This window comes from Bos indicus x Bos taurus, chromosome 15 (assembly GCF_003369695.1).
Source record: "Bos indicus x Bos taurus breed Angus x Brahman F1 hybrid chromosome 15, Bos_hybrid_MaternalHap_v2.0, whole genome shotgun sequence".
Taxonomy (NCBI): Eukaryota; Metazoa; Chordata; class Mammalia; order Artiodactyla; family Bovidae; genus Bos; species Bos indicus x Bos taurus.
Window position 1 is genome coordinate 75,539,168 of NC_040090.1, and position 27,957 is coordinate 75,567,124.

At 36.3% G+C, this 27,957-nt stretch overlaps 1 protein-coding gene across 4 annotated transcripts in view; it reads left to right on the plus strand.

Annotated features, from left to right (window-relative positions):
• The window catches only part of CNTN5 (contactin 5), a 1,679,852-nt gene extending 1,660,253 nt beyond the window's left edge, over positions 1 to 19,599 (plus strand). For 3 of the 4 annotated variants that reach the window (XM_027563903.1, XM_027563906.1, XM_027563905.1), the window contains 2 exons: positions 10,298 to 10,466; positions 16,852 to 19,599. In XM_027563903.1, coding sequence (XP_027419704.1) covers positions 10,298 to 10,466; positions 16,852 to 16,952 — 270 coding nt within the window. In that variant the 3' untranslated portion in view covers positions 16,953 to 19,599. Of the gene's footprint in view, positions 1 to 10,297; positions 10,467 to 12,490; positions 12,542 to 16,851 lie in introns of all 4 variants that reach the window. The other variant, XM_027563907.1, reaches the window with a different exon arrangement.
• Positions 19,600 to 27,957: the final 8,358 nt, after the last annotated feature.

Genomic DNA, 27,957 nt, shown 5'->3' on the forward strand with positions numbered 1-27,957 from the left:
CTTGAACTATTTATAATTGTGTCATAGGCAACACATTAACATTGAATCTATTCAAATAAACGTTAAGCATTACGTATTTAGTGAAATTTCTCACTGTTCTTTGAGATTGTCCAAGAGAACTTGGACTTCTTGGGATTTTGTTTAAGACGTCTAGATTTAATAGTAATATTTTCAAAACATCACAGCTTCTATTAATAAGTAAGAGTAATAGAAACATGAAGAACCAGAAAAATGCTGAAAAATAATTGTCTTTCGTAGACATGGCTACAAGTTATTTACTCTCAAACAAGATAGCTTTCCATATAAAAAGTTGAGTCAAATGTGGGAGCTTATTTAGCATATTCATCACTTCTTCAGGTCAATTAATATGTGATTCATTTTACAGTTCCCAATTCAGAATCAAATCCTTGTTTCCTTAATATATTGCATATCAGTTGTCAGAAAACTGGAAAAAATTTCAAAGAAATTTCTTAATGTAACTTACTTTTCCCAAATAAGTATTTTCAAATGAAAAAAAAAAAAAAACTTTGTTTTTATAACTCCACTAGTTTGGGGTCTGGATCTGGAATACTTAGTATCTTTAACACATGTTGCATCTGTTACTGGCACTTCCAAAAATGACAACATAACTCTGGACTAAAGTATCAGTTCAGTTGCTCAGTCATGTCCGACTCTTTGTGACCCCATAGACTGCAGCACACCAGGCTTCCCTGTCCATCACCAATTCCCGGGGCTTGCTCAAATTCATGCCCATCAAGTTGGGGATGCCATCCAAATATCTTGTGCTCTGTCATCCCCTTCTCCTGCCTTCAATCTTTTCCAGCATCAGGGTCTTTTCCAGTGAGTCAGTTCTTCGCATCAGGTGGCCAAAGTATTGGAGCTTCAGCTTCAGCACCAGTCCTTCCAATGAATATTCAGGATTGATCTCCTTTAGGATGGACTGGCTGGATCTCCTTGCAGTCCAAGAGACTCTCAAGAGTCTTCTCCACCACCACAGTTAAAAAGCATCAATTATTCAGTGCACAGCTTTCTTTATAGTCCAACTCTCAAACCCATACATGACTACTGGAAAGACCATAACTCTGATGAGGGAAACTTTTGTTGGCAAAGTAAAGTCTCTGCTTTCTATTATGCTGCCAGGGTTTGCCTAGCTTTTATTCAAAGGAGCAAGCATCTGTTAATTTCATGGCTGCAGTCTCACTGTTTTCATTGTTTCCCCATCTACGTGCCATGAAGAGGTGGGACCAGATGCCATGATCTTAGCTTTTTGAATGTTGAGTTTTAAACCAGCTCTTTTATACTCCTCTTTCACTTTCATCAAGAGATTCTTTCCTTCCTTTTCACTTTCTGCCATAAGGGTGGTGTATCTGCATATCTGAGGTTATTGATATTTCTCCCAGCAAACTTGATTCCAGTTGTGCTTCTTCCAGCCCGGCATTTCGCATGATATACTCTGCATATATGTTAAATAAGCAGGCTGAGAATATACAGCCTTGATGTATTCCTTTCCCAATTTGGAACCAGTTCATTATTCCATGTCTGGTTCTAACCATTGCTTCTTGACCTGCATACACATTTCTCAGGAGGCAGGTAAGGTGTTCTGGTATTCCCATCTCTTGAAGAATTTTCCAAAGTTTGTTGTAATCCACACAGTCAAAGGCTTTGGCAAGTCAACAAAGCAGAAATAGATGTTTTTCTGGAACTCTTGCATTTTCGATGATCCAGCAGATGTTGGCAATTTGATCTCTGGTTCCTCTACCTTTTCTAGATCCAGGTTGAACATCTGGAAGTTCATGGTTCATGTATTGCTGAAGCCTGGCTTGGAGAATTTTGAGCATTACTTTACTAGTGTGTGAGATGAGTGCAATTGTGTGGTAGCTTGAGCATTCTTTGGCATTGCCTTTCTTTGGGATTGGAATGAAAACTGACCTTTTCCAGTCCTGTGACCACTGCTGAGTTTTCCAAATTTGGTGACATATTGAGTGCAGCACTTTCACAGCATCATCTTTTAGGATTTAAGATAGCTCAGCTGGAATTCCATCACCTCCACTAGCTTTGTTTGTAGTGATGCTTCCTAAGGCCCACATGACTTCACATTCTAGGTGAGTGATCACACCATCTTGATTATCTGGGTCATGAAGATCTTTTTTGTAGAGTTCTTCTGCTTATTCTTACCATTGCTACTTAATATCTTCTGCTTCTGTTAGGTCCATACCATTTCTGTCCTTTATTGAGCCAATCCTTGCATGAAATGTTCCCTTGGTATCACTAATTTTCTTGAAGAGATCTCTAGTCTCTCCCATTCTATTGGTTTCCTCTATTTATTTGCAGTTTTCACTTAGGAAGGCTTTTTTTTTTTTAATTTTATTTTATTTTTAAACTTTACAATATTGTATTAGTTTTGGCAAATATCGAAATGAATCTGCCACAGGTATACCCGCGTTCCCCATCCTGAACCCACCTCCCTCCTCCCTCCCCTACCCTCCCTCTGGGTTGTCCCAGTGCACCAGCCCCAAGCATCCAGTACACACTGAGGAAACCAGAAGGGAAAGAGACACGTGTACCCCAATGTTCATTGCAGCACTGTTTATAATAGCCAGGACATGGAAGCAACCTAGATGCCCATCAGCAGATGAATGGATAAGAAAGCTATGGTACATATACACAATGGAGTATTACTCAGCCATTAAAAAGAATACATTTGAATCAGTTCTAATGAGGTGGATGAAACTGGAGCCTATTATACAGAGTGAAGTAAGCCAGAAAGAAAAACACCAATACAGTATACTAACACATATATATGGAATTTAGAAAGATGGTAACAATAACCCTGTGTACGAGGAAGGCTTTCTTATCTCTCCTTGCTCTTCTCTGCATCTCTGCATTCAAATGGGTATATCTTTCCTTTTCTCCATTGCTTTTAGCTTCTCTTCTTTTCTCAGATATTGATATATTCTCTGTTTTTATATTCAGTCATAATTCTCCTTAATGATCTTGGGAGTGGGTTTTTTTTTTTTTTTATGCTATGAAAGAAACTTCTCAAATTATCAAGTAGAACAGCCATCTTATACTTACCATATTCTCCTTGTACAGATTTAAACTTAAGTGGAAGAGAAAATAAAGGCTAAATACCCAAGGCCTATGCTTTCCCTAGAGCAAGTATTCCTCTTTCCACCAAGAGAAACTTCTGTCCACTCAGAAAAGACATGTGCATTCAGGAGAAATTCAATATAAGGGCTTCAGGCTACATGCCAAGAAAACAAGGTCTCATTTTTCAATCTACACTGGAAGTATCCTTTCCCAATATACAACCCTTTCACCATATAGGGCCTTTCCTGGTGGCTCAGATGGTAAATAATCCACCTGTAATGCAGGAGACCAAGATTCTATCCCCTAGAGAGGGGAATAGCTGGGCTACCCACTCCAATATTTGCGCCTGGAGAATTCCATAAACAGAGGAGCCTGGTGGGCTACAGTCCATGGGGTTGCAAAAAGTCGGACATGTCTGAACAACTAAAATTTCACCGTACATCTTCCCCTTTACCTCTGCTTTCTGCTATTTATAGTTATTATATGATCCATCAATACATAGGAATTTTCATTTGTTTATTCCATTTAGCTACCAGTTAGAGCCTGCCAGACTCCTGAGATATAGGTACACTTGTATTGAAAATATATTCCACAGCCTATAGAATGTGAAGCCCATCCATATATTTCTCCAGTTTTTCAGGGAGCTTAGGGTCTATGGCCATGCTAGTCTCCTTGATTGACTATATCCTGCATGCATGCTAAGTCACTTCAGTTGCATCAGACTCTTTGTTACCTTATGGACTCTAGCCCTCCATGCTCCTCTGTCTGTGGGATTCTCCAGGCAAGAATACTGGAGTGGATTGTCATGCCCTCCTCCAGGAGAGCTTCCTGTATTTTACAGCTGTTCTTTTATCTTATATTCACTCCAAATATGAGATCCAGCCCTTTACTGTGATCCCCACAAGTTAAAATGACTCATACATAATAGTTTATACAATCATTTCTATATTTGATTATACTTACATGTTTTTCATCATATTTTAAAAATTAAGACAGAAATGGCTTGTATAGCATGAAGATGTATATATGTATACCATGTATATATGTGTGTGTGTGTATATGTGTATATATATATATATATATATATATATATATGCTGCTAAGTCGCTTCAGTTGTGTCTGACTCTGTGTGACCCCATAGACAGCAGCCCACCAGGCTCCTCTATCCATGGGATTCTTCAGGCAAGAACACTGGAGTGGGTTGCCATTTCCTCCTCCAATGCATGAAAGTGAAAAGTCAAAGTGAAGTCGCTCAGTCGTGTCCGACTCTTGGCGACCCCGTGGACTGCAGCCTACCAGGCTCCTCCGTCCATGGGATTTTCCAGGCAAGAGTACTGGAGTGGGGTGCCATTGCCTTCTCCAGTATATATAACATATACATATATGGTCATAGCAAACACCCTAGTCATAGCAAACTGGTCATAGCAAACACTCTCTTCCAACAACACAAGAGAAGACTCTACAATTTGACATCATTAGATGGCCAACACCGAAATCAGATTGATTATATTCTTTAAAGCTTAAGATGGAGAAGCTCAATAGAGTCAGGAAAAAACAAGACTGGGAGCTGACTGTGGCTCAGATCATGAACCCCTTACTGCTAAATTCAGACTTAAATAGAAGAAAGTGGGGAAAACCACTAGACCATTCAGGTATGACCTAAATCAAATCCCTTATTATTATACAGTAGAAGTGAGAAATAAATTTAAGGGACTAGATCTGATAGACAGAGTGCCTGATGAACTATGGACGGAGGTTTGTGACATTTTACAGGAGACAGGGATCAAGACCATCCTCAAGAAAAAGAAATGCAAAAAAGCAAAACTATTATCTGAGGAGGCCTTACAAATAGCTGTGAAAAGAAGGGAAGCAAAAAGCAAAGGAGAAAAGGAAAGATATACCCATTTGAAGGCAGAGTTCCAAAGAATAGGAAGGAGAGATAAGAAAGCCTTCCTCAGAGATCAATGCAAAGAAATAGAGGAAAACAACAGAACGGGAAAGACTAGAGATCTCTTAAAGAAAATTAGAAATACCAAGGGAACATTTCATGCAAAGATGGGCACAATAAAGGACAGAAATTTATGGGCCTAACAGAAGCAGAAGATATTAAGAAGAGGTGGGAAGAATACACAGAAGACCTGTAGAAAAAAGACCTTCATGACCCAGATAATCACAATGGTGTGATCACTCACCTGGAGCCAGACATCTGGAATGTGAAGTCAAGTGGGCCTTAGGAAGCATCACTATGAACAAAGCTAGTGGAGGTGATGGAATTCCAGTTCAGCTATTTCAAAGCCTAAGAGATGATGCTGTGAAAGTGCTGCACTCAATATGCCAGCAAATTTGGAAAACTCAGCAGTGGCCACAGGACTGCAAATGGTCAGTTTTCATTCCAATCCCAAAGAAAGGCAATGCCAAAGAATGTTCAAACTACTGTACAATTGCACTCATCTCACATGCTAGCAAAGTAATGCTCAAAATTCTCCAAGCCAGGCTAGGCTTCAGCAATATGTGAACCATGAACTTCCAGATGTTCAAGCTGGATATAGAAAAGGCAGAGGAACCAGAGATCAAATTGCCAACATGTGCTGGGTCATCACAAAAGCAAGAGAGTTCCAGAAAAACATCTATTTCTACTTTATTGACTATGCCAAAGTCTTTGTATGGATCACAATAAACTGTGGAAAATTCTGAAAGAAATGGGAATACAAAACCATTTGACCTGTCTCTTGAGAAACCTGTGTACCAGTCAGGAAGCAACAGTAGGAACTGCACACAGAAGAACAGATGGTTCCAAATAGGAAAAGGAGTACGACAAGGCTGTATATTGTCACCCTGCTTTTTTAACTTATATGCAGAGAACATCATGAGAAACCCTGGGCTGGAGGAAGTACAAGCTGGAATCAAGATTGCTGGGAGAAATATCAATAACCTCAGATATGCAGATGACACCACCCTTATGGCAGAAAGTGAAGAGGAACTAAAAAGTCTTTTGATGAAAGTGAAAGAAGAGAGTGAATAAGTTGGCTGAAAGCTCAACATTCAGAAAACGAAGATCATGGAATCTGGTCCCATCATTTCATGGGAAAAAGATGGGGAAACAGTGGAAACAGTGTCAGACTTTATTGTTTTGAGCTCCAAAATCACTGCAGATGGTGGTTGCAGCCATGAAATTAAAAGATGCTTGCTCCTTGGAAGAAAAGTTATGACCAACCTAGACAGCATATTAAAAAGCAGAGACTACTTTGTCAACAAAGGTCCATCTAGTCAAGGCAATGGTTTTTCCAGTAGTCATGTATGGATGTGAGAGTTGGACTGTAAAGAAAGCTGAGCATTGAAGAATTGATCCTTTTGAACTGTGATGTTGGAGAAGACTCTTGAGAGTCCCTTGGACTGCAAGGAGATCCAACCAGTCCATCCTAAAAGAGATCAGTCCTGGGTGTTCATTGGAAGGACTGATGTTGAAGCTGAAACTCCAATACTTTGGCCACCTGATGCGAAGAGTTGACTCATTTGAAAAGACCCTGATGCTGGGAAAGATCGAAGGCAGGAGGAGAAGGGGATGACAGAGGATGAAATGGTTGGATGGCATCACCAAGTCAATGGACATGAGTTTGAGTATACTCCAGGAGTTGGTGATGGACAGGGAGGCCTGGTGTGCTGCATTTCATGGGGTCACAAAGAGATGGACACAATGGAGCAACTGAACTGAACTGAATAACATATACAAAGAAGACTTTATGGAAATGTTAGTGGGGGATATTAGACTGAAAGGCACAACATGCAAACACACATGAAATTGCCAACAGGAAATCCAGTTCTTAAAGTTCCTTGGAGTCATCTTACAGCAGGGCTTCTCACTGGTACTTGTGCTCCCACCTTCTTTTCACCTAGATTCTACTATCTCACTGATTCCTCTTCACCCACCCACAGCCACTGGGACTTTGGATCCGTCACTCACTATTGTGAAGAGCAATTGTCCTCAAGATGCTCAGCTGGTGACTGTATGTGTGTTCTCAGTCACTCAGTTGTGTCCAACTCGTTGAAACCCCATGAACTATAGCCTGCCAGGTTCCTCTGTCCATGGAATTTTCCAGGCAAGAATACTGGAGCAGTCTGCCATTTCCTAACCCAGGAGATCTTCCCTACTCAGAGATCAAACCTTGTGTCTCTTGTGTCTCCTGCATTGGCAGGCAGATTCTTTACCACTGTACCACCTGGGAAGTACTGGTGGATAGCCTTTTTATTTAATAAGATCCATCCTTCCAATGGCACTTGTGGGCAAAACTAGCAAAAATTTATTCTGCTATATTTTTAGACTTACTCACAACATTACTTTTACCATAAGATGTACAGATTAGCCAATACCAGATCATGCCTTTGAGAATAGCAGTATCGCATTATTGTTTGTTTAGAATCATCTCTTTGGCTAACCCACTGTTCTCAGGTTTTTAAGTAGAATTTGAGAATAGTCTTGAAAATAGACACTTTTCTCTATGTCTGGAGATAGTCATTATTGTAACAGTCAATCTATAAATGTCCAGGTTCTCAAAGTACTCCCTGGTCTTGTTATTGTCAATAACTATTTCTGACATGTCTTGGTAATTCCTTAACCATCTCATATTTGTCATTTGTATTCATCTTTTCTAAATCAGGATTTTACAATGAATGAATATTCTCTAAATCACCTAAGACTAACCATTCATTAATTTAATGTATCTTTTCATTTATTATACCTACTTACTCTCTCATAGCACTACATCTCCCTGGATATATTGGTAAAAGCCACATTTAATCTCAAACTCCTTTTGCTGCCATTAACTGATATTTCCTGCCCTTACCTTTTGTTTCTAAATCTTAACTGATCCACAATTTTTTCTTCAACTCTGGATTTTACAGCAACATTAGATATGCATTACTGGCTGCATTTTTCATTGTTATAAGAATTGTAATTTATTGAACCATAATAACAATGTCCTCTAAAATAGTTACTCCCCTGCCAATCCTCACCAATTTACATACTATTTTGTTGCCATAAATTTGCTTTCTAATTATCTAATGTAGATGAACAGAATTCTAATTCTTTATGCTACTACAGTCAAAATGAGAATCATAAATTCTGATACAATTGCCATTTTTTCAAAGCCAAAAAAAACTTGCTATAGGCATCCTCCAAGAAGAGCTTCTGATTCCCAAATCTGTACTGCTCTGTACATGGCTATAGCATCAAATATGTTTCCTATTGCAGTACACAGAACACTTGATTGCATTGTTTGTCTCCACTGTAAGTTCCATGAGAGCAGAACCATGTGTTCTTAGTCTCTAAATTTCCAGTATATATCACTGTGCCTGTCCTACATGAGATACCCAGTGAAATATTCCATGATTTTTTTTCATTTCCCAACTATGTTGAAGTTATGGCATCCTTCCTTCTAAGGATTTCAATAGATAGAATTATTGCACATGTTATATACTTTTACAGAGAATTTACTTCTGTCCCATGACCAGAAGTAAATTCAAATCCATGAAAGACAGAGGAAGTAAAATAGAGGGAGCATATGTTACCAGAATGCAAAAAGGAGGATTAAGTACAAGCAGGCTTCAATACTTGAAACTTACATTTAATTTTTTTTTCTTGTATGTAGGTTAGTCAAGTTCAAGCACATTTTTAATAAGCAAAATCTATTATAATTTTTTCTAGTTTTCCAATGCAGTTAATCTTTTATGATGTAAATACTGACCACTGACAATGAACAATAATAGCAACAGAAGAAGTTACTTTCTCTTTAAGCTTACCAGATCCTGTGCTGGACATTTTTATATGTGTTTTTCTTTACAGTATATGCACTTGAAATTTAAAAATGTTATCAACTTGCCCAAATTTTCTCAGACTGAAATATGTAGGAAATTGCTTTTTGTTTTATTTTGTAGGAGACTGTTTTGAATACAGGTCTGTATGACTACAAAATCATTGTTCTCTTCATTACAAAAAGAAATTATAATACTCACAATTATGAAAAACCACAAAAACAATGAAACTAAATAAAAATGCATTTAAAATCTTCATTGCTGCTACTTGACTATTATGCACACACAAATAAGTTTACTGGGGGGCAAATGAGTAGAAACAGTATGATACAGTGAAACACCTCTGAACTGATCATCAGATTACTAATCTTCTAATGCAATTACTTTCACAACTGAACATATAATCTTGTATAAATTGTGTAATCTCTACAACCTTAGTTTACTGACCTCTACACACAAGCTAATTCTGTGTCCTAATCTGTAGTTCTAAAACTCTGTTTACCATCAATATATGTGTAATTCTAGTACCATGAACAAATGTCAAAAAAGCCCTAACTTGGGACTTCCCTGTTATACAGTGGCTAAGACTCCATGGTCCCAATGCAGGGGACCTAAGTTCAATTCCTTTTCAAGAAACTAGATCCCACATGCCACAACTAAGAGTGAGAGCAGCCAAATAAATTAAGTAAATATTTTTTAAAAGAGAAAAAAGCCTTAACTTGGCTATCCAATATATCCAAATGTCAATTCACCAAAAAGTAAATACGAAAGTAAAACTAAAAATACTCTTTTATTTTTAACTTTTCAGCCATTTTATACAGTGTTAAGGTTTTATTATTGATATATTTAACAAGTTTTCTGATTACTCCTTTCAGATGATTTGAAGATAACAATTTTGAGTTATTCCTCAGGATACTATTCACTTCATTAGCCAGGAATAAAACATTTTCAATGATCTGCCCCCTTACTGCCTACTTCTCTAGCTTCAATTTCTCACTATTCTCAACTGTCTTCTAATGCTATTGCTTTCTTATTACTTAGATGTTTTTTTCATCTTCTCTTATCTCTGCAAAATTTTTCTGCTCTCCTTCTCCCATTTGTGAGCTCTACTTATCTTTAAATATTTAGCTCAGCACCACCTTCTCTTAGGTGGCAGTTTAGTTGCTTAGGAGCCTTCCCTAAACCACCAGAGGGGATTAAACTCTCTTCTGCATTCATATAGCCCCTTGCATACACTTCCATTGCTGCATATAACATATACATTGCATTGGCTTGCATATCTGCCTAAGCTGTAAGCTCCCTCTAATTAGCTCAGAATGTAATATGCAGGAGGCAGTCAATAAGCTTTTGGAATCCTTGATTGACTATCAAATGATTAAAAATCTATCATCATTTCCAGGTTTTTTATAGGCAAGAGGGTCACAGCAACAGTCAAGTTATTGAAACGCAGAAACCTCAAGCAGTAGTCCCACTCCCCGATGCTGGAGTCTATATCATTGAAGTGCGAGCATATGGTGAAGGAGGAGATGGAACTGCTAGTTCCCAAATCAGGGTCCCATCATATTCAGGTAAGTTTTGACACAGTAGGCTTAATTTGATAACCACTAACATTAACATGATGTAAAACTCATCAAAATTAACATGATGGATTACATGGTTCAGAGACTTTGAAGGTTCTCTACTCTTATCCTCTGATTGTTATATGCAAGCATGCTCCACTGCTCATTTGTGTCCAACTCTTTACCACCCCATGGACTGTAGCCTGCCAGGCTCCTCTGTCCATGGTATTTTTCAGGCAAGAATAGTAGACTTGGTTGCCCTTTCCTTCTCCGAGGCACCTTCCCAACCCAAGGATCAAACCCAAGTCTCCTGCATCTGCTGCAATGGCAAGCAGATTCTTTACCACTGAACCACTTGGGAAGCCAGATTACTATATGATCCTCTGATTGATACAAACCATGGTGGCCCACCCACAACTGTGGAATTTCCACACATCTAGGAAGGAGTTAACAGTCTCATTAGAATATCTTTATTTGAGAAATTCCCCAGTCTTCCCTGACCACAAGAAGTACGCTGCCGGCCATGTGAGCTTTGCAATACTGCTTTTAAACTGGTTTTGCTCTTGTTCAGTTGTAAAGTCATGTCCAACTCTGCAACCCCATGTACTGCAGTATGCCAGGCAACCCTGTCCTTCCCTGTCCATCTCCCGAAGTTTACTCAAACTCATGTCTATTGAGTTGGTGGTGCCATCCAGCCATCTCATCCACTGTCATTCCCTTCTCCTCTTGCCTTCAACCTTTCTCAGCATCAGGGTTTTTTTTTTTCCAAAGAACTGGCACTTTGCATCAGGTGGCCAAAGTATTGGAGCTTCAGCATCAGTCCTTCCAATGAATGTTCATGGTTGATTTCCTTTCTAGAGTTGACTGGTTGGATCTCTTTGCTGTCCAAGGGACTCCCAAGAGGCTTCTTCAGCACCACAGTTCAAATGCATAAATTCTTTGGCATTCAGCCTTTTTTATGGTTCAACGCTCATATCCATACATGCCTACTGGAAAAATCATAGCTTTGATTAGATGGACCTTTGTTGGGAAAGTGATGTCTTTGATTTTTAAGGTACTGTCTAGGTTTATCAGAGCTTTTCTTCCAAAGAGCAAGCGTCTTTTAATTTCATGGATGCAGTCACCATCTGAAGTGATTTTGGAGCCCAAGAAAATAAAGTCTATCACTGTTTCCATTGTTTCCTTGTCTATTTCCCATGAAGTGATGGGACCAGATACCATGATCTTAGTATTTTGAATGTTGAGTTTTAAGACAGATTTTTCACTATCCCCTTTCACCTTCTTCAAGAGGCTCTTTAGTTCCTCTTCATTTTCTGCCATTACAGTGGTATCATCTTCATATACGAGATTGTTGATATTTCTCCCAGCAATCTTGATTCCAGCTTCTGCTTCATCCACCATGGCATTTCACATGATATATTCTGCATATAAGTTAAATAAGCAAGGTGACAATATATAGCCTTGATCTTCCCTTTCCCAATATTGAACCAGTCCATTGTCCCATGTCCAGTTCTAACTGTTGCTTCTTGACTCACATACACATTTATTAGAAGGCAGGTAAGACGGTCTGGTATTCCCACCTATTTAAGAATTTTCCACAGTTTGTTGTGATCCACACAATCAAAGGCTTTAGTGTAGTCAATGAAACAGAAGTAGATGTTTCTTTAGAATTCTCTCGCTTTTTCTATGATCCAGCAGATATTGGCAATTTGATCTCTTTTTCCTCTGCCTGTTCTAAATCCAGCTTCCACATCTAGAAGTTCTTAGTTCATATACTGTAGAACCTAGCTTGAATGATTCTGAACAATACCTTGCTAGCATGTGAAATGAGTGCAACTGCATGGTAGTATGAACATTTTTGGCATTGCCCTTCTTTGGGATTGGAATGAAAACTGACATTTTACAGTCCTATGGCCACTGCTGAGTTTTCCAAATTTCCTGACATATTGAGTGCAGCACTTTAACAGCATCATCTTTTAGGATTTGAAATCATTCAGCTGGAATTTCATCATCTCCACTAACTTTGTTCGTAGTGATGCTCCTAAGGTCCACTTGACGTCACACTCCAGGATGTCTGGCTCTAGGTGAGTGACCACACCTTTGTGGTTATCAGGGTCATTAAGATCTTTTTTGTATAGTTCTTCTGTGTATTCCTGCCAACTCTTCTTAATCATTTCTGCTTCCATTATGTCCTTAACATTTCTGTCCCTTATTGTGCCCATCTTTGCATGAAATGTTCCCTTGGTATCTCTAATTTTCTTGAAGAGAAAATTAGTCTCTAGTCTTTCCCATTCTATTGTTTTCCTCTATTTCTTTGCATTGTTCCTTTAAAAAGCCTTTCTTATCTCTCCTTGCTAGTCTCTGGAACTCTGCATTCAGTTGGATTATCTTCCCCTTTGTCCTTTGCCTTTCGCTATCGCTCTAGCTTAATATATCTCTTTCTCTATTGTAGTGACTGCTTTTATCATTAGATAATGAACAGTGAGGGGCAGGAAATTTTAAAAGGAATGTTTTTTAAAATTAAAATAGTATTAGGTTTATCGATTTAAAAATATATTATAAATTTCATTGCATTTTTTCTTTTTCCAGCTTTATTTTGAAATATAACTGAAATTTAACATTGTGTAAATTTAAGGTGTACAAGAGTTGATATGATACACATATATTATACATCTGTACACAAATATATTGAAAAAAATATAGCTAATGTTTCCATCAGACGATATAATTGCTAATTCTTTCTTGTGGTGAGAACATTTTGAATTTACATTCTTCAGTTCAGTCACTCAGTGGTATCTGACTCTTTGCAATCCCATGAACTGCAGCACGCCAGGCCTCCCTGTCCATCACCAACTCCCAGAGTTCACTCAAACTCATGTCCATTGAGTCGGTGATGCCATCCAGCCATCTCATCCTCTGCCATCCCCTTCTCCTCCTGCCCTCAATCCCTCCCACCATCAGACTCTTTTCTAATGAGTTGACTCTTCGCATGAGGTGGCCAAAGTATTGGAGTTTCAGCTTTAGCGTCATTCCTTCCAAAGAACACTCAGGGCTGATCTCCTTTAGAATAGACTGATTGGATCTCCTTGCAGTCCAAGGGACTCTCAAGAGTCTTCTCCAACACCACAGTTCAAAAGCATCAATTCTTTGGCACTCAGCTTTCTTCACAGTCCAACTCTCATATCCATACATGACCACTGGAAAAACCGTAGCCTTGACTAGAGGGACATTTGTTGGCAAAGCAATGTCTCTGCTTTTGAATATGCTATTCAGGTTGGTCATAACTTTCCTTCTAAGGAGTAAGTGTCTTTTAATTTCATAGCTGCAATCACCATCTGCAGTGATTTTGGAGCTCCCCCAAAATAAAGTCTGCCACTGTTTTCACTGTTTCCCCATCTGTTTCCCATGAAGTGATGGGACCAGATGCCATGATCTTAGTTCTAGCAACCTTCAAATATATATTACATTTTATTATTTGCAATCATGATGCTGTATACTAGATCGCTAGAATTTATCTGAACATCATTATTATTATCAGCAATATTAATAATTTCTAACTTTTATAGAAAAGTTATAGAGCCCTTGCTATAAGTCTGACACAATCATAAATGCTTAACAACTTATTTAATTTTCTTAACAATCGACAAGGTAGGTGGCATTTTTTTGTTTTATGGAGAAAATTTAAGTAATTTTCCTAAGATCATACTATTATTAATACTAAGAGGAAGAACTAGAATTCACACCCACTGCCACCATTATTATATCAGCAAGAGAAAAACTGATTATAAGAAGGGAGATTTTACAAATTCAGAAGAAAGCAATCATTTCATTGAGTTTGTGAAAATAAAATGCAAAAAATTACATGAAAGACATAAATCTGTCATTGAAAAAATATTAGGCAATTTTTATTACAGCCTTAAATAAAAAATGTTTAATGTACATTTAATTAATGGGTAATTATGAACATTATTATTTGGGCTTCTGTGGGGGCTCAGACGTAAAGAATCCACCCGCTATGCAGCAGACCTAGGTTCCGCCTGCAATGCAGGAGACCCGGATTCGATCCCAGGGTCAGGAAGATCCCCTGGAGAAAGGCATGGCAACCCACTCCAATATTCTTGCCTGGAGAATCCCATGGACAGAGAAGCCTGACAGGCTACAGTCCCTGGGGTCCCAAACAGACATGACTGAGTGACAAAGCATAGCACAGCACTTGAGCATTATTTATTGAGCAATCATTCTCAAGTGAAATTGTCAACTTTATGTTTCAGTTGATAATACTTAGTCCAGTCAACCCATTTCCTGAGCTTTAATAATGTTCAGTCTCCTGGTATTAGACCCATAAAACAGGAGCAACAATAGGTTTCATTCTTATCTCTTTTCTAAAACCTAAAAGCCTAAGAAGCTAAATGACCTGCTCAAGTGAAATAGTTAATTAGTTTCATATCTGAGACTAGAAATTGATTCAATGTTTTTTTTTTTTTCTTTGCTTGTGTTTTGCTATGCTGAAATAGCATGGTTTTCTTTCATGGATTCTATGTGGAATTTGAGATATACACCCTACTTAACATTCTGAAAGTGAGGAGGTTTTTTTGTACAAGTGTCATGTAAGTTGATTTAACAAGCATGCAGCCACTCTCATATAAATAGAAAGAATGCTTTCATAGTTTTTATTTATTATGCATGCACACTCCAGTGAGGCTTTGCCATCAAACCTTTCTTATAGCTCACATGTGGCCATGCACTTCACAATGACCCCATTTTGTACAAGTTGAAATATATGTAACGTTCTCCAATATGTTGAATAATAGATTTTATTAGCACCTTAGCTGTAAAAATTTTCAAAGGAAAGAAGATTTGCTGCTTTGGGTATATGCATGTGTGGTTTACAAAACAAAGGTTTCTTCAGTTCTTAAATATGTCTGGAAAATAAACTGAGAGTCTATCCTGTAAGAAAAATCACACCTAGAATTCTGTTACACCCAATCTGGCCAGAAAGGATAGCTTGACAGAAGGATGATTCCAAAAATTTGTTGGTACATTTTATTATTAATCTGTCATTATGTTTTTAATTAAAGCCAATCATTTTTTAAACAGAGATAACACATAAAAGCATATCTTTCCCGTAATCCCGAACTCAATGACTTTAAAAAAGCAACGGCAACCCACTCCAGTATTCTTGCTTGGAAAATCCCATAGGCGGAGGAGCCTGGCGGGCTGCAGTCCATGGGGTCGCTAGCAGTCGGGCATGACTGAAGTGACTTAGCAGCAGGAGCAGCAGAGCCCCAGTATCATCAGCAACACTGAGATAAACAATAGCACATACTGCATAGGAATGTTGTGAAGATCAAATAAGATAGTCTGTATAAAGGGCTTAGTACAGTACTTTGCATATAGTAAGCATTCATTAGAAATCAATCATGATGATGATATGTTCCAAGGCTTCTGGCTTGATTAACCGAAAATCTAAGAATGATACTTGGTTTGTAAATTTATGGCACTATCAAAACTACTTCGCAAAAATCCATCCAAATTAGTGAGTTTAATCAGGCAGCCACCCCAATACATTAACTACATACAATGCTTTTGTCTCAAGATGAAAGTCATGTCCAAATCTTTGCACCTCTATGGACTGTAGACTGCCAGTCTCCTTTGTCCATGAGATTCTCCAGGCAAGAATACTGGAAGAGGTTGTCATTTCCTCTTCCAGGGGATCTTCCCAACCCAGGGATCAAACCAGCATCTCTTATGTCTCCTGAATTGGCAGGCAGGTTCTTTCTCAGTAGTGCCACCTGGGAAGCCCTGGCAAGAGTAATGAAAGATGCCTCTTCTTTGCTGAGTTTGGTGTGAGAATCTCAATTCAAACAAATCCAGAATTTAAGCCTGCTCACTGTAAAATCAATTAAAGATCCATACATAAATTAAATATTTTATGATTAAATTTAAAATCTTACTTCATTGAAATATAAATTCTAGTTACCACAGAATTTTGCTAATTATTTTTATTCCATTTCCTGAATTTTGCTCTATAGAAATTATTTTATTCTCATACCTGGAATTTGGGATGTTTTCCATCAGTTTCTCATTGTTGAAAGTCACACTTAGATATATTTGTTTTAGATATATTTGATTGATGTTTTATATATATTTGATTATATATATTTGTTCAAGGTGACACAGGCTTTGAAAGACACTATTCCATATACACTTCTGCCCTCAGTATATCTTTTGAGAACCCCAGACAACCTCTTGTTTCCTAAACACAAGGAATGCTCTCATCGGAAACAGGATTGATATTGCATTCATCTGTCTTAACATACCTAAAAAATGAGTTTATCCTACCTCAGGCAAAGCCAAAATAATTCTGTCTATTTAATACTTCTCCTTTTCACAGGTGGGAAAATCACTAGTGCTCAGTCAGCCCTCCACACTCTCTCCATGTCTTCATCAGTAACGTTGCTTTTGGCATTGATGATTCCTTCAACTCCTTGGTGAAAACTTCAGACTTAATTTGATTTTCTTCGCTTTAGCTTGATAACTACAGTGAATAGAGTAGTAATGTAACTGGAAACTCAGGACCTTGAGAATGAGTGTTAAAAACTTGGAACTCTACATGGTGCACTTATAGGAGATTGAGGGGAATATTACTTATACATCAGGTTTTTTTGTTGTTGTTGTTGCTTTGGTTTTTGTAAATGGAGAGGACAGTTCTTGGTCCAATAAAAATATGCAGATTGTATGTAATGAATTTTTGTAAATAAAAGTAATTTCTGTCAAATGTATTCTTTACTTTTTTAGTATGTTGGAATTTGATTTTATATCTGATGACCCTGAGTGTGTGCCATCCATTTGTTAAGTAAGTGGTCTCTAGCAGATCTGTTTCAAACACAAATACAAAACAGAATGAAAAATTCACTTAACACTCCAAGTCTACTGTTTTTAATTTTTCCTTCATCTGACTATACTAATCGACAAGCCAGCAGGAGATATGAAAAAATATTTCAATTGTGTGGTCAATTATAGGATAGTACACAAAAATTTTCCCACAAAAATATTGTATGATTGCATTATGAAATAGCAAAATTTGTCAGATGCTATTCTATATGCATCCGTAGAGCCAGTTATTAGGGTAGGGAGTAAGCCATTTATATTAGTGCAAGGTAAATAGAAAGTGAGTCCAAATGAACTGAAGTGCTATTGTTTTCATCAAGTACTATGTTATCTAGCTGAAAATATAATAAATGTTTATTTTTAATAACAAAAGATAATTTAAAGTCATTATATATACATGTATAGATGATCACTAAAGGCTGCAGATACTGACATGCTGCCAAGGGTGCTAATTTGAAAATGAATAAAAGACAGAGCTTTCCCATTCCCCCACCTATTTCCCAAAAAGGTATTGAATTAGGCCCAAGGTTTTCTTCTAACTGCAAATAACTTTAAGGACAATGAAACTTTGTTCTGCAAGTAGTTTTACATACAGATTGTCTATGGATTAAAATGGTGAAGCATAACAAATGTTGATTTTTTAAAACAATTCCATGCATTACATGCCATTAATAAAATCTTACTGACTATTAAAAAAGAGGACCTCTTGGATAAATTGATTTTTTTAAATTAAGCTGTGTGTGGAAACATGACCTCAGTACAGGGGCTCTGCTATTTCTTCTGCTTGAGAGGTAATACCCGTTTACTATTTGAGAATCAACTTGAAAATAAGTGATCTTTGGTAGGTTGTTGGAAAGCTAGGTTAAAGTTTTACATGTGATAATTTCTTACAGACATTCTAAAAAATATGAGAACAGCCAGAGTTCACATTAGACCCAAGAAGATGCCTGAAAGGATAGTTATTGCAAAGTCATATGCCAAAAGAATAGCCTGGAGAAACTACCACTTTACAGGTGTTGTTAATATGATAACAAAAGGTTGATTCCTTTTTTTTTTCTTTGTAAATTCTAAACCTGTTAATTCTCACACGTTTAATAGCAAGCAAAATGAAGCAGTATTGAGCTCAAATTGCTAGCTTTAGAGGTTAATCTTTATAAAATCAGAAGAAAGATTAGAGTTTCTGTTCTGAACATCCTCAGAGACTGGTTTCAGAGACACAGGACCACTGTCTGTGTTGCTTACTCACTCTCTTTGAGGGGAATTATGTCCAAGACACCCCTAAACAAACCAGAAGTGATTAAGAAGATTCTTTTGGTTAATAGATTATTGTAGTATATTACCACAGATGGTAGATATCCAAGCCTGTGAAAAATGACAACCAAGTAGCCTTCCTTGAGCACCTCCTTTGAAGTGGGAGAGACTGGACTTCGCATATAGAGAGAATGCTAATTGTTTAGCAGGCAAATATGGGCTCTCTCAAGTATGATATAGCTTGCAGAAGCAGATTGTACATCTGAAAAATGCAGCAAAAATATTAAAGAATGGGCAATAACTTTTACTTCATATTTGATAAATCAAATCATTTTCTTCATTTTCTGTGGTGTTTCAAATGACACAGTAGACTTTAAGAACTGAGTTATAAAACAAAGCCCAGTGAAATATAATGTCAGTATATGGAAAATTCAACCTAACCAATATTTCTGACTAGCTGATAGATGGTGTATATCTGACAGAATACTTAAATGTAGAATGTCTGAGGTATTATAGGAATCAGTGATATGGAATGGTTTCACTCAATATTCACAGAATATGTATTTTGCATCATGAAGCTATTAAAAAACAGGTTTTAAACATTTATGTACTTATTTATTACATACTGTTACTTTGTAGAAAGCAGAACATCATTTCTTATCAAGGTACATTATACTCAGTGAGCTTTTTCTTGGATGGACTAGTAACCACGCAGTCTTAAATCACTAAAGAGACTGTATTTTTGTATATTGTCAGTTGAACTATGAAGAAAAAAAGACTCCCCATTATTAAAATTTTCATGAAACTGAATGTTTTGCATACCCAAATGAAGGTACTGTGGACCCCATGTCAAACCATTAAATATATTGTATACAGTCTGTATATATATTATATATAATGGTATATACCATGTGGAAGGCACAGTCAGATAATAGTTCTGTGTACTGTTCTTGTAACATTAGATCTTTTTAATAAATAATTCTCTTTTTATTGACTTTTATCTTCTCTCCTGTCAGCTACATGAATAACATTATTTATTTTATGCAGACCACACTATGATCATGATTATGGTGGTGCTTTCACACTGAAAATATCATTATGTTAGGACTTTGCATGCTGTGATTATCTTAAACTGAAAAATCTTTATAGAGGTCCGTAACAGTTCCAACCTGAAAACTGGAAGCTATGTCTAAGAATAAACCAAGCGAAGAAGAAGTACAAATGAGATAAATTCAGACTTAAACTCTTGATTTGTTTCTTCTCATGAAGAAGACTTCATTAAATGCATTTTGTAAACAGTTTGTTAAATACACATTTCTGCTTTTATAAAGAGCATTATATCCAATCTGGGCTTCATTGGTAGCTCAACAGTAAAGAATCTGCCTGCAATGCAAGAAACCCAGGTTCAATCCCTGGGTTGGGATGATCCCCTGGAGAAGGGCATGGCAACCCACTCCAATACTCTTGCCTAGATAATCCCATGGACAGAGGAGGCTGGTGGGTTGCAGTCCATAGGATTGCTGAATTGGACACAAGTGAAGCGACTAAGCAGAAGCAGCATACCCAAATCTATACCAGGTACAATTCTCATAGACAGCTTTTATGCTCCTTCTTTTGTGCTTCCTTAGTACCATGTATACATCTCTGCTGCTGCTGCTGCTGCTGCTGAGTCGCTTCAGTCATGTCTGACTCTGTGCGACCCCATAGATAGCAGCACACCAGGCTCCCCCATCCCTGGGATTCTCCAGGCAAGGACACTGGAATGGGTGCGTACATCTCTATTATACCAATAATTTCATGATGTTGCAATGATTTGTGTATAAATGTGTCTTCTCCACTAACTAGGTTATGAAATCCTCCAAAGGAGACAAAATTATGCTCCTTTTTTGGATTTCTCTCACTAGTGTACAATATAATACCTAGCACATATCAAGTGAGTAATTGATTGGATTTAGTTCCATGCTCAACTTTAAATTTGTTTAGAATAAGCTTCCAAAAGCCTGAGCAGTCATCCAAATCACCTGGGAACTCAAATCCTGGAGACTGATTCAGTAAGTCAGAGACAGGGGAATGCTTATTTTCAAAATCTGATGAAACACAGAATGATACAGTTCTATTGAAGGGAATTTGGCAATAACTAGTAAAATTTTATATGGATTTACCCTTTGACCTAACAATCTCATGTCTAGGGATCTATTTTTAAAATAGACTACAAAAATTACGCAATTTTAGGTGAATAAACAAGGTGCAGACTGATGAACATAGGCTCTCTGTTCTGGAAGAAGTAGAAAAAATACAAACACGTATTTGCTAATATTCTTTAAAAGAAATAATGGAAGAATGAACTAAAAACTAATAAAAATTGTTACTTCCTAAAGAAGGGGAGAATGGGATATGGGCATAAATATACAAGTAAGCACTTTCTCAATGTACTTATTTCATAGTTTTAAGTTTGGAACTATATAAATGTTTTGCATTAATTTAAAAATCAAACAAAAAGGAAAAAACAAAGTAAACTTCAAAAAATAAGAATAAACGGAAAATAACTAAACTAACTATATATCAATTTGATGATAAAAAACTTAAAATTTTTTCTTTGTAGGTGAATTACAACCACACAGATAAGTATTACAATTCAGTATTTTGACAGTATGGGATCGTCATGTCTCATATCATGTCTCTAACAAGACATATACAAGGACAAAACACACACACGCAAATCTTAATCTACATTCATTGGTCTTCTTGTAATTAGCATAATTAGTATAATTGTTTTTGAACTAGTCAATATATAAATTTAATGTTAAAATTATTAAAAGATTATACTTTCAGAATTAAGAGTGGAAATACATACATATATAAAATAAAACCTGTAATTTTTGACTTAGAAATATAAGTATGAATTCACAGTTTATTTAACATTTTTCTTTAAAATGACCTGTTTATTATCTTTGTTCACTATAAAGATTTATAAGAACAATGAACACCTGTAATGGACAAATAATATAAACAATGAATAAAAAATGCACAGCTTGTGGTTTCCAAATTCTATTCATCATTAAAAGAAACTTTCTTGGAGAAATAACTGACTTAAGGTCTGAGTAGAATGTGTACAAGATGAGATTGGGACTCCTTATCATTTCTATAGAGACTATTATTTAAGTGCAGACAATCACATTCCATTAGAAAAGAGGGTAATTTGAACTCATTAAGAACAAAGACAGCAGTGTATTGAAACATGTATAATATCTAAAAATGTATTATTTCACACTAATATATGCAAAATCATTGATTATCATTGCTGGATTCAAGATTCACCATTCTAAGAACTGCTATAAAATACAAAAAGGGAAAGAATTTTTTGCCTTTCCTGTATGGACTGTTTCAGGAAAATCAAATAATTCATGAAGCATAGCTCTACTTTATAAAATAATCACAGTTAATAAATCCAAAAGGAATGATAAAATTAAAAAAGAATAAATACTTTACTCAGGCAATGTTCATCAGCAGATGTTAAAACCACTACGTAAATTGCAGATGAAGAACTTTTCAGTGTGAGTATCAGGCTGCCATCATCTGAACCCACTGATTTTAACATCATTGAGAGGAAGAGTCACAGACATTTCCTACATTCTGATGTGACAGAATAAGATGCATACAGCACTATATCTTATTTCTTTTCATAAAAGAAATTTTTGTTCTCAGAAAAAAATATATTATGCCACATGGTATATTCTACTTTGTTTTCCAATATTTATGTAACAGTAACAATACTGAATCATATCTTTATAAAATATGTAGTGATTCATAAATATGCAAGAATAAATTTTATATTGAAATACATTCAATGGATCAAAATAAAATTCACTTAATAGCTGATAGCTCTCACCACACAAAAATTAAACCAGTTTTAATAAGCAAATTAATTATTGCTATGTTGCCATTTCAGCATTATAGAAGAGTAACAATATCCTCTTGACCTGAATGTTAGACTATATAAAAGAAATTAGCAACCTAAATTTTATCAACATGTGATTCAGATATAGCATGACATGAATATTCTGAGATGTCCAATTTCCTATCTTTATTGCTTCACTCTTTTCTAATTTTGAATTAAATCCATGACAGTTACCAGAAAAGTCCTACATCTGGCCAAACATCTGTGAATTCTGTGACATACTGCAGATTAACCTCTAAAAAGAAATAATAACTACTTAAAAGACTATCGCTACAATACTTTAGAAATATTCCACTGTTAAATATTATCTATGTGACATAAACTGACTCTCCAAAACCAATTTACTTCTCTCCCCAGGAATACAGCTAAACCTTATTTCCCAGCCTCTCTTTAATTTAAATATAGTCAAAAAACTGACTCTCAGCTCACGGAAAGTGGTGAAAGTTATGTGATCTGTAGCAGTATCCTAACTCATATAGCCTACGTTTTGTTTTCTATGAGTACCACCTTTCTACTAAAGCATGAATCTTTTCAGATTGAAAAAAATAAACATTGTTTAAAATTATATTTTATAGTTATCATGAGCTTCTATCTCAAAAGTATTGCACGTTCTTTCCTGACAGAGTTGGTCTCACCTAATTCCAAGGCCCTGGGATGATTGTTCCACCTCAGTTGCCACCAATTCACTAACTCCCTTCATGTTCAGTCAGTTTCACTGCATGGGCCCAACCAATACTTTGACCTAAGACATCAGGTTCTACCGTTTGGTTGCCACTCTGAAAGCCAAGCCAATGAAGCATACCTCTAGGGTTCTGGTCCCTCTCACAACTTTTGTATGTAGATAAAATGTCTCAATGTGGGACATAGATTCTGACTTCCAAATTATTAGCCCCTGAAAGTTTTTGATGATGCAAAAATAAAGTGCAAAAAGTAATTGCTAGGGATGAGCACTGACGAATGGTGAATAAAAGAAGAATGAGCCACTCAGATGTACTTAATCCCCTCTTTTATCTCCTGTGTATGCCCCAAAGCATGACTTTTTAATAAAACCTTTCTGGAGATTCCCACATGGCCACACAGATGTATTTGGCAAGGATATGTCTCCAACTAAGCTTAGCGTAAAGCAAAAACCTGAGTAAGCATTATCTTACCTTGAATCCCACTCTTTGCTGCTTCACTTTCCAGTTCCGTTACTTGTGCTACCCTAAGATTGCACCAAAATCTATCTACTAGGGAACCTGGTATGAGACAGATTCTATTATCCATTAAAGAGATCTGTGGCTCCTTGAAGAAATAGTTGATTTGTGGTCTGAGGAAAAAATTTTTACAAAATAAGCCTTCATTGTTTAGTAGGTCCAGAAAACAATGAAATTTAAAAGATGGATAGGATCATGATAAATGGATACAGAATCCATCTTGAAAATGTTTCCAGGGGAACTTGTTAAATAAATAAGTATTGAAACATGGTGAAACTCACCAGTTTGCAACCCCTAGTGAAATATTGGTTCAGACAACATTTATCAATGGGTGCTAAAATAAACCTTTGCAAGAATGGTTGGCAAAGAATTAGATGTCACACAACCAGCAGGGGAGCCTACCAATTTATTTTAGCATCATTAAAGTGGTCCAGTCTTACACTGTTGACCATTTGTTGTGATGTAACACAAAATATATAATACTTCAGTGAAGTGTTTGTGATAAAACAAAACAAAATTCTTGATTCCTGAAAGAAATCAACTTCCATATCTAATTACCAGTTTCAACAACATAGGAAAAAAAAAATCTGTTACATGAAAATGTAACTGACCAAAGCGAGAATGTTGAATACTCTTTAGGAAAATAATGACATTCATTTCAAAGGGCAATAACATGAAGAGATAGAAGGGAAGGAATGGGTGTTCCTTGCTAAATGAGACTTAGGAAGTGAAACAAAATGCAGAGACCTCATTTGAATTATGATTCAAATAAATTCTTCCTAATAAGTGATGTTCGGAGAAGGCAATGGCAACCCACTCCAGTACTCTTGCCTGGAGAATCCCATGGACGGAGGAGCCTGGTAGGCTGCAGTCCATGTGGTCGCGAAGAGTCGGACACGACTGAGCGACTTCACTTTCACTTTCACTTTTCACTTTCATGCACTGGAGAAGGAAACGGCAACCCACTCCAGTGTTCTTGCCTGGAGAATCCCAGGGACGGAGGAGCCTGTTGGGCTGCCGTCTATGGGGTCTCATAGAGTCCGACACGACTGAAGTGATTTAGCAGCAGCAGCAGCAGCAGCAGCAGCAATAAGTGATGTTTGTCTAAAAACTAGATAAAATGGAATGAATATAATTGCACTGGATAGAATATAATATACTAATTTCTGTAGATGTGACAATGTAGTTATTTTAGACAATTTTTTTAGAAAAAGATGTGATTTGACATGATGATAAGGATTTATTTATTTATTTTATTTTATTTTTTTAAACTTTACATAATTGTATTAGTTCTGCCAAATATCAAAATGAATCCGCCACAGGTATACATGTGTTCTCCATCCTGAACCCTCCTCCCTCCTCCCTCCCCATACCATCCCTCTGGATCGTCCCAGTGCACTAGCCCCAAGCATCCAGTATCGTGCATCGAACCTGGACTGGCATCTCGTTTCATACATGATATTTTACATGTTTCAATGCCAAGGATTTAAATTATTTGTTCATTTAAATTGAGATGTAGTTGATATATAATATGTTAGTTTCATGTGTGAAAGTGAAAGTGAAGTTGCTCAGGAGTGTCTGACTCTTTGTGACCCCATGGACTATAGCCTACAAGGCTCCTCTGTCCATGGGATTTTCCAGGTTATGGTCCTGGAGTGGACTGCCATTTCCTTCTCCAGGGGATCTTCCCAACCCAGAGATCGAACCCAGGTCTACCTCATTGTAGACAGACGCTTTACCGTCTGAACTAATGTTAGTTTCATGTGTACTATGTAACAATTTGACATTTGCATACATGATGTTAAAATGATCACCACAAGTAAGTGTGTCCCACTTGTCCCCATATGAAGTTATTACAATATTTTTGACCATATACCTTATGCTATATACTACAACCCCATGACTGATTTATTAAATAACTGAGGTTTGTAGCACTTCATTCCTTTCACCATTATGACAAAACCCCAACAAACTCTCCCTTCTGTCTATCACACATTTGTTCTCTGTATCTATGAGTCTATTTTTGTTTTATTTTGTTTATTGGTTTGTTTTGCTATTATAATTGCATATATAAGTGAGATTATGTGGTATTTGTCTTTTTTGGCCTGACATTTCACTTAGCGTAACACTGTCTAAATTTATCCACATTATCACAAATGGAAATTTTCCTTTTTATGGCTGAGTAATATGTCATTGTATAAACATACCACATCATCCTTATCCATTTGTCTACTGATGGACATAAAGGCTGTTTCTATATCTTGTCTTTGGAACATATATACCTTTTAAAATTAGCGTTTTTGTTATTTTGGGTAAATATCCAGAAGTAAAATTAATGCATCATATAGCAGTTCTATATATTTTCAATTTTTTTAGAAACCTTCATACGGTCTTCTCTCACGGCTGCACCAATTGTAATATCACCACCAGTACACAAAGATTCCCTTTTCTCCACAACCTCATCAATACTTGTTATCTGTCATCTTTTAGATGATGTCCACTCTGAAAGGTGTAAGGTGGTACCTCATTGTGGTTTGGATTTTCATTTCCCTCATGATCAGTAATATTTTGCATTTTTTTCATGTGTCTGTTGGCTATCTGTATATTTTCTTTAGAAAAATGTCTATCCATGTACTCTCCCATTTTAACTCTGGTTGTTTTATTTGATATTGAGTTATATAAACTCTTTGTATATTTTGTATATTAACACCTTATTAGACATACTGCTTGTGAATATATTCCTCCATTCAGTAGGTGGCATTTTTGTTTGGTTGATAGTTTCATTCATTATGTAAAAACGTTTTTAGATTGAAGTAATCACTTTAGTTGTTTTTCCTTTTGCTTTCTTTGTCATAGGAGACATATCCAAAAAATACTATTGCTATGACTGATGTCAAAGACACATTTTTTGTCAAGATTAATGGTTTCATGTCTTACATTTAAGTGTCTAATCCATTTTGAGTTTATTAGTATACATATTCTGAGAAAGCAGTACACTTTGATTCTTTTATATGTAGCTGTCCAGTTTTCCCAACACCACTTATTGAAAAGGCTCCCTTTTTCCATTGTATATCCTTGCCTCATTTTTCATAGATTAATTTACTACATGTGCATCAGTTTATTTCTGCAGTCTCTATTTTGTTCCACTCACCTATTTGTCTATTTTTTTTTTTTGTCAAGAAAGTACTCTTTTCATTGCTGTAGATTTTCAGTATATTTTAAAATCAAAAAGCATGATACCCCAGCTTTTATTTCTTTCTCAAGACTGCATTGGCTATCAGGGTCTTTTGTGTTTCCATACAAATTTAGAATTATTTTTTTCTACTTCTGTGAAAATGGCAAGCCAAATTCAACAGAACATTAAGGGAATCATCATGATTAAGTGGGCTTTATATCTGGGATGCAAGCATGGTCCAACAGATGTAAATTAGTAAAAGTGATTTACCACATTAATATATTAATATAACACAAGTTAAATATGTCTGATAATCTCAGTAGTTGTATAGAAATCATTTGGCAAAATTTAACCTCTTTTCAGGATTAAAAACTCTCAATAAGTTGGTTATAAAAAGGAAGGCCACACCTCAATATATAAAAGACCACATATGAAAATCCAACATCTAACATCATATTAAATTGTCAAATATTAAAAGTGTTTATTCTAAAAAGAGGCATAATATAAGGATGCTCATTCTCATCACTCATATTTAACATTGCATTGGAAGTTTTAGCAAGATTATTCAGGGGGAAAAAAAGCAAGAAAGAAATGACCCTCAAATTGGAAAGGAAGAAGTCAAATTGATTTTTTTGGCGGACAATATGATCTCATGTATAGAAAATCCTAAAGACTACACAGACCCACACAAACATACAAGCTATTAGAACTAATCAATGAGTTCAATAAAACTTCAAAATACAATATTAGTATATGAAATAAAGAAAACTATTTCATTTACAATAACATCTAAACCAATAAAAATACTTAGACAATCACATGTAGAAGAATAAAATTGAACTCATATCTTATACCACTCATAAAAATTAACTATGAAGTGTATTAAAGATTTAAACAAAATATGAAACCATACAACTAGAAGAAACCTTAGGAGAAAAAACTCCTTAATGTTGTTCTTCACAACAATATTTTGGCTACAACAGCAAAAGTACAAGCAACAGAAGCAAAAATTAAAAAGTGGAACTATAT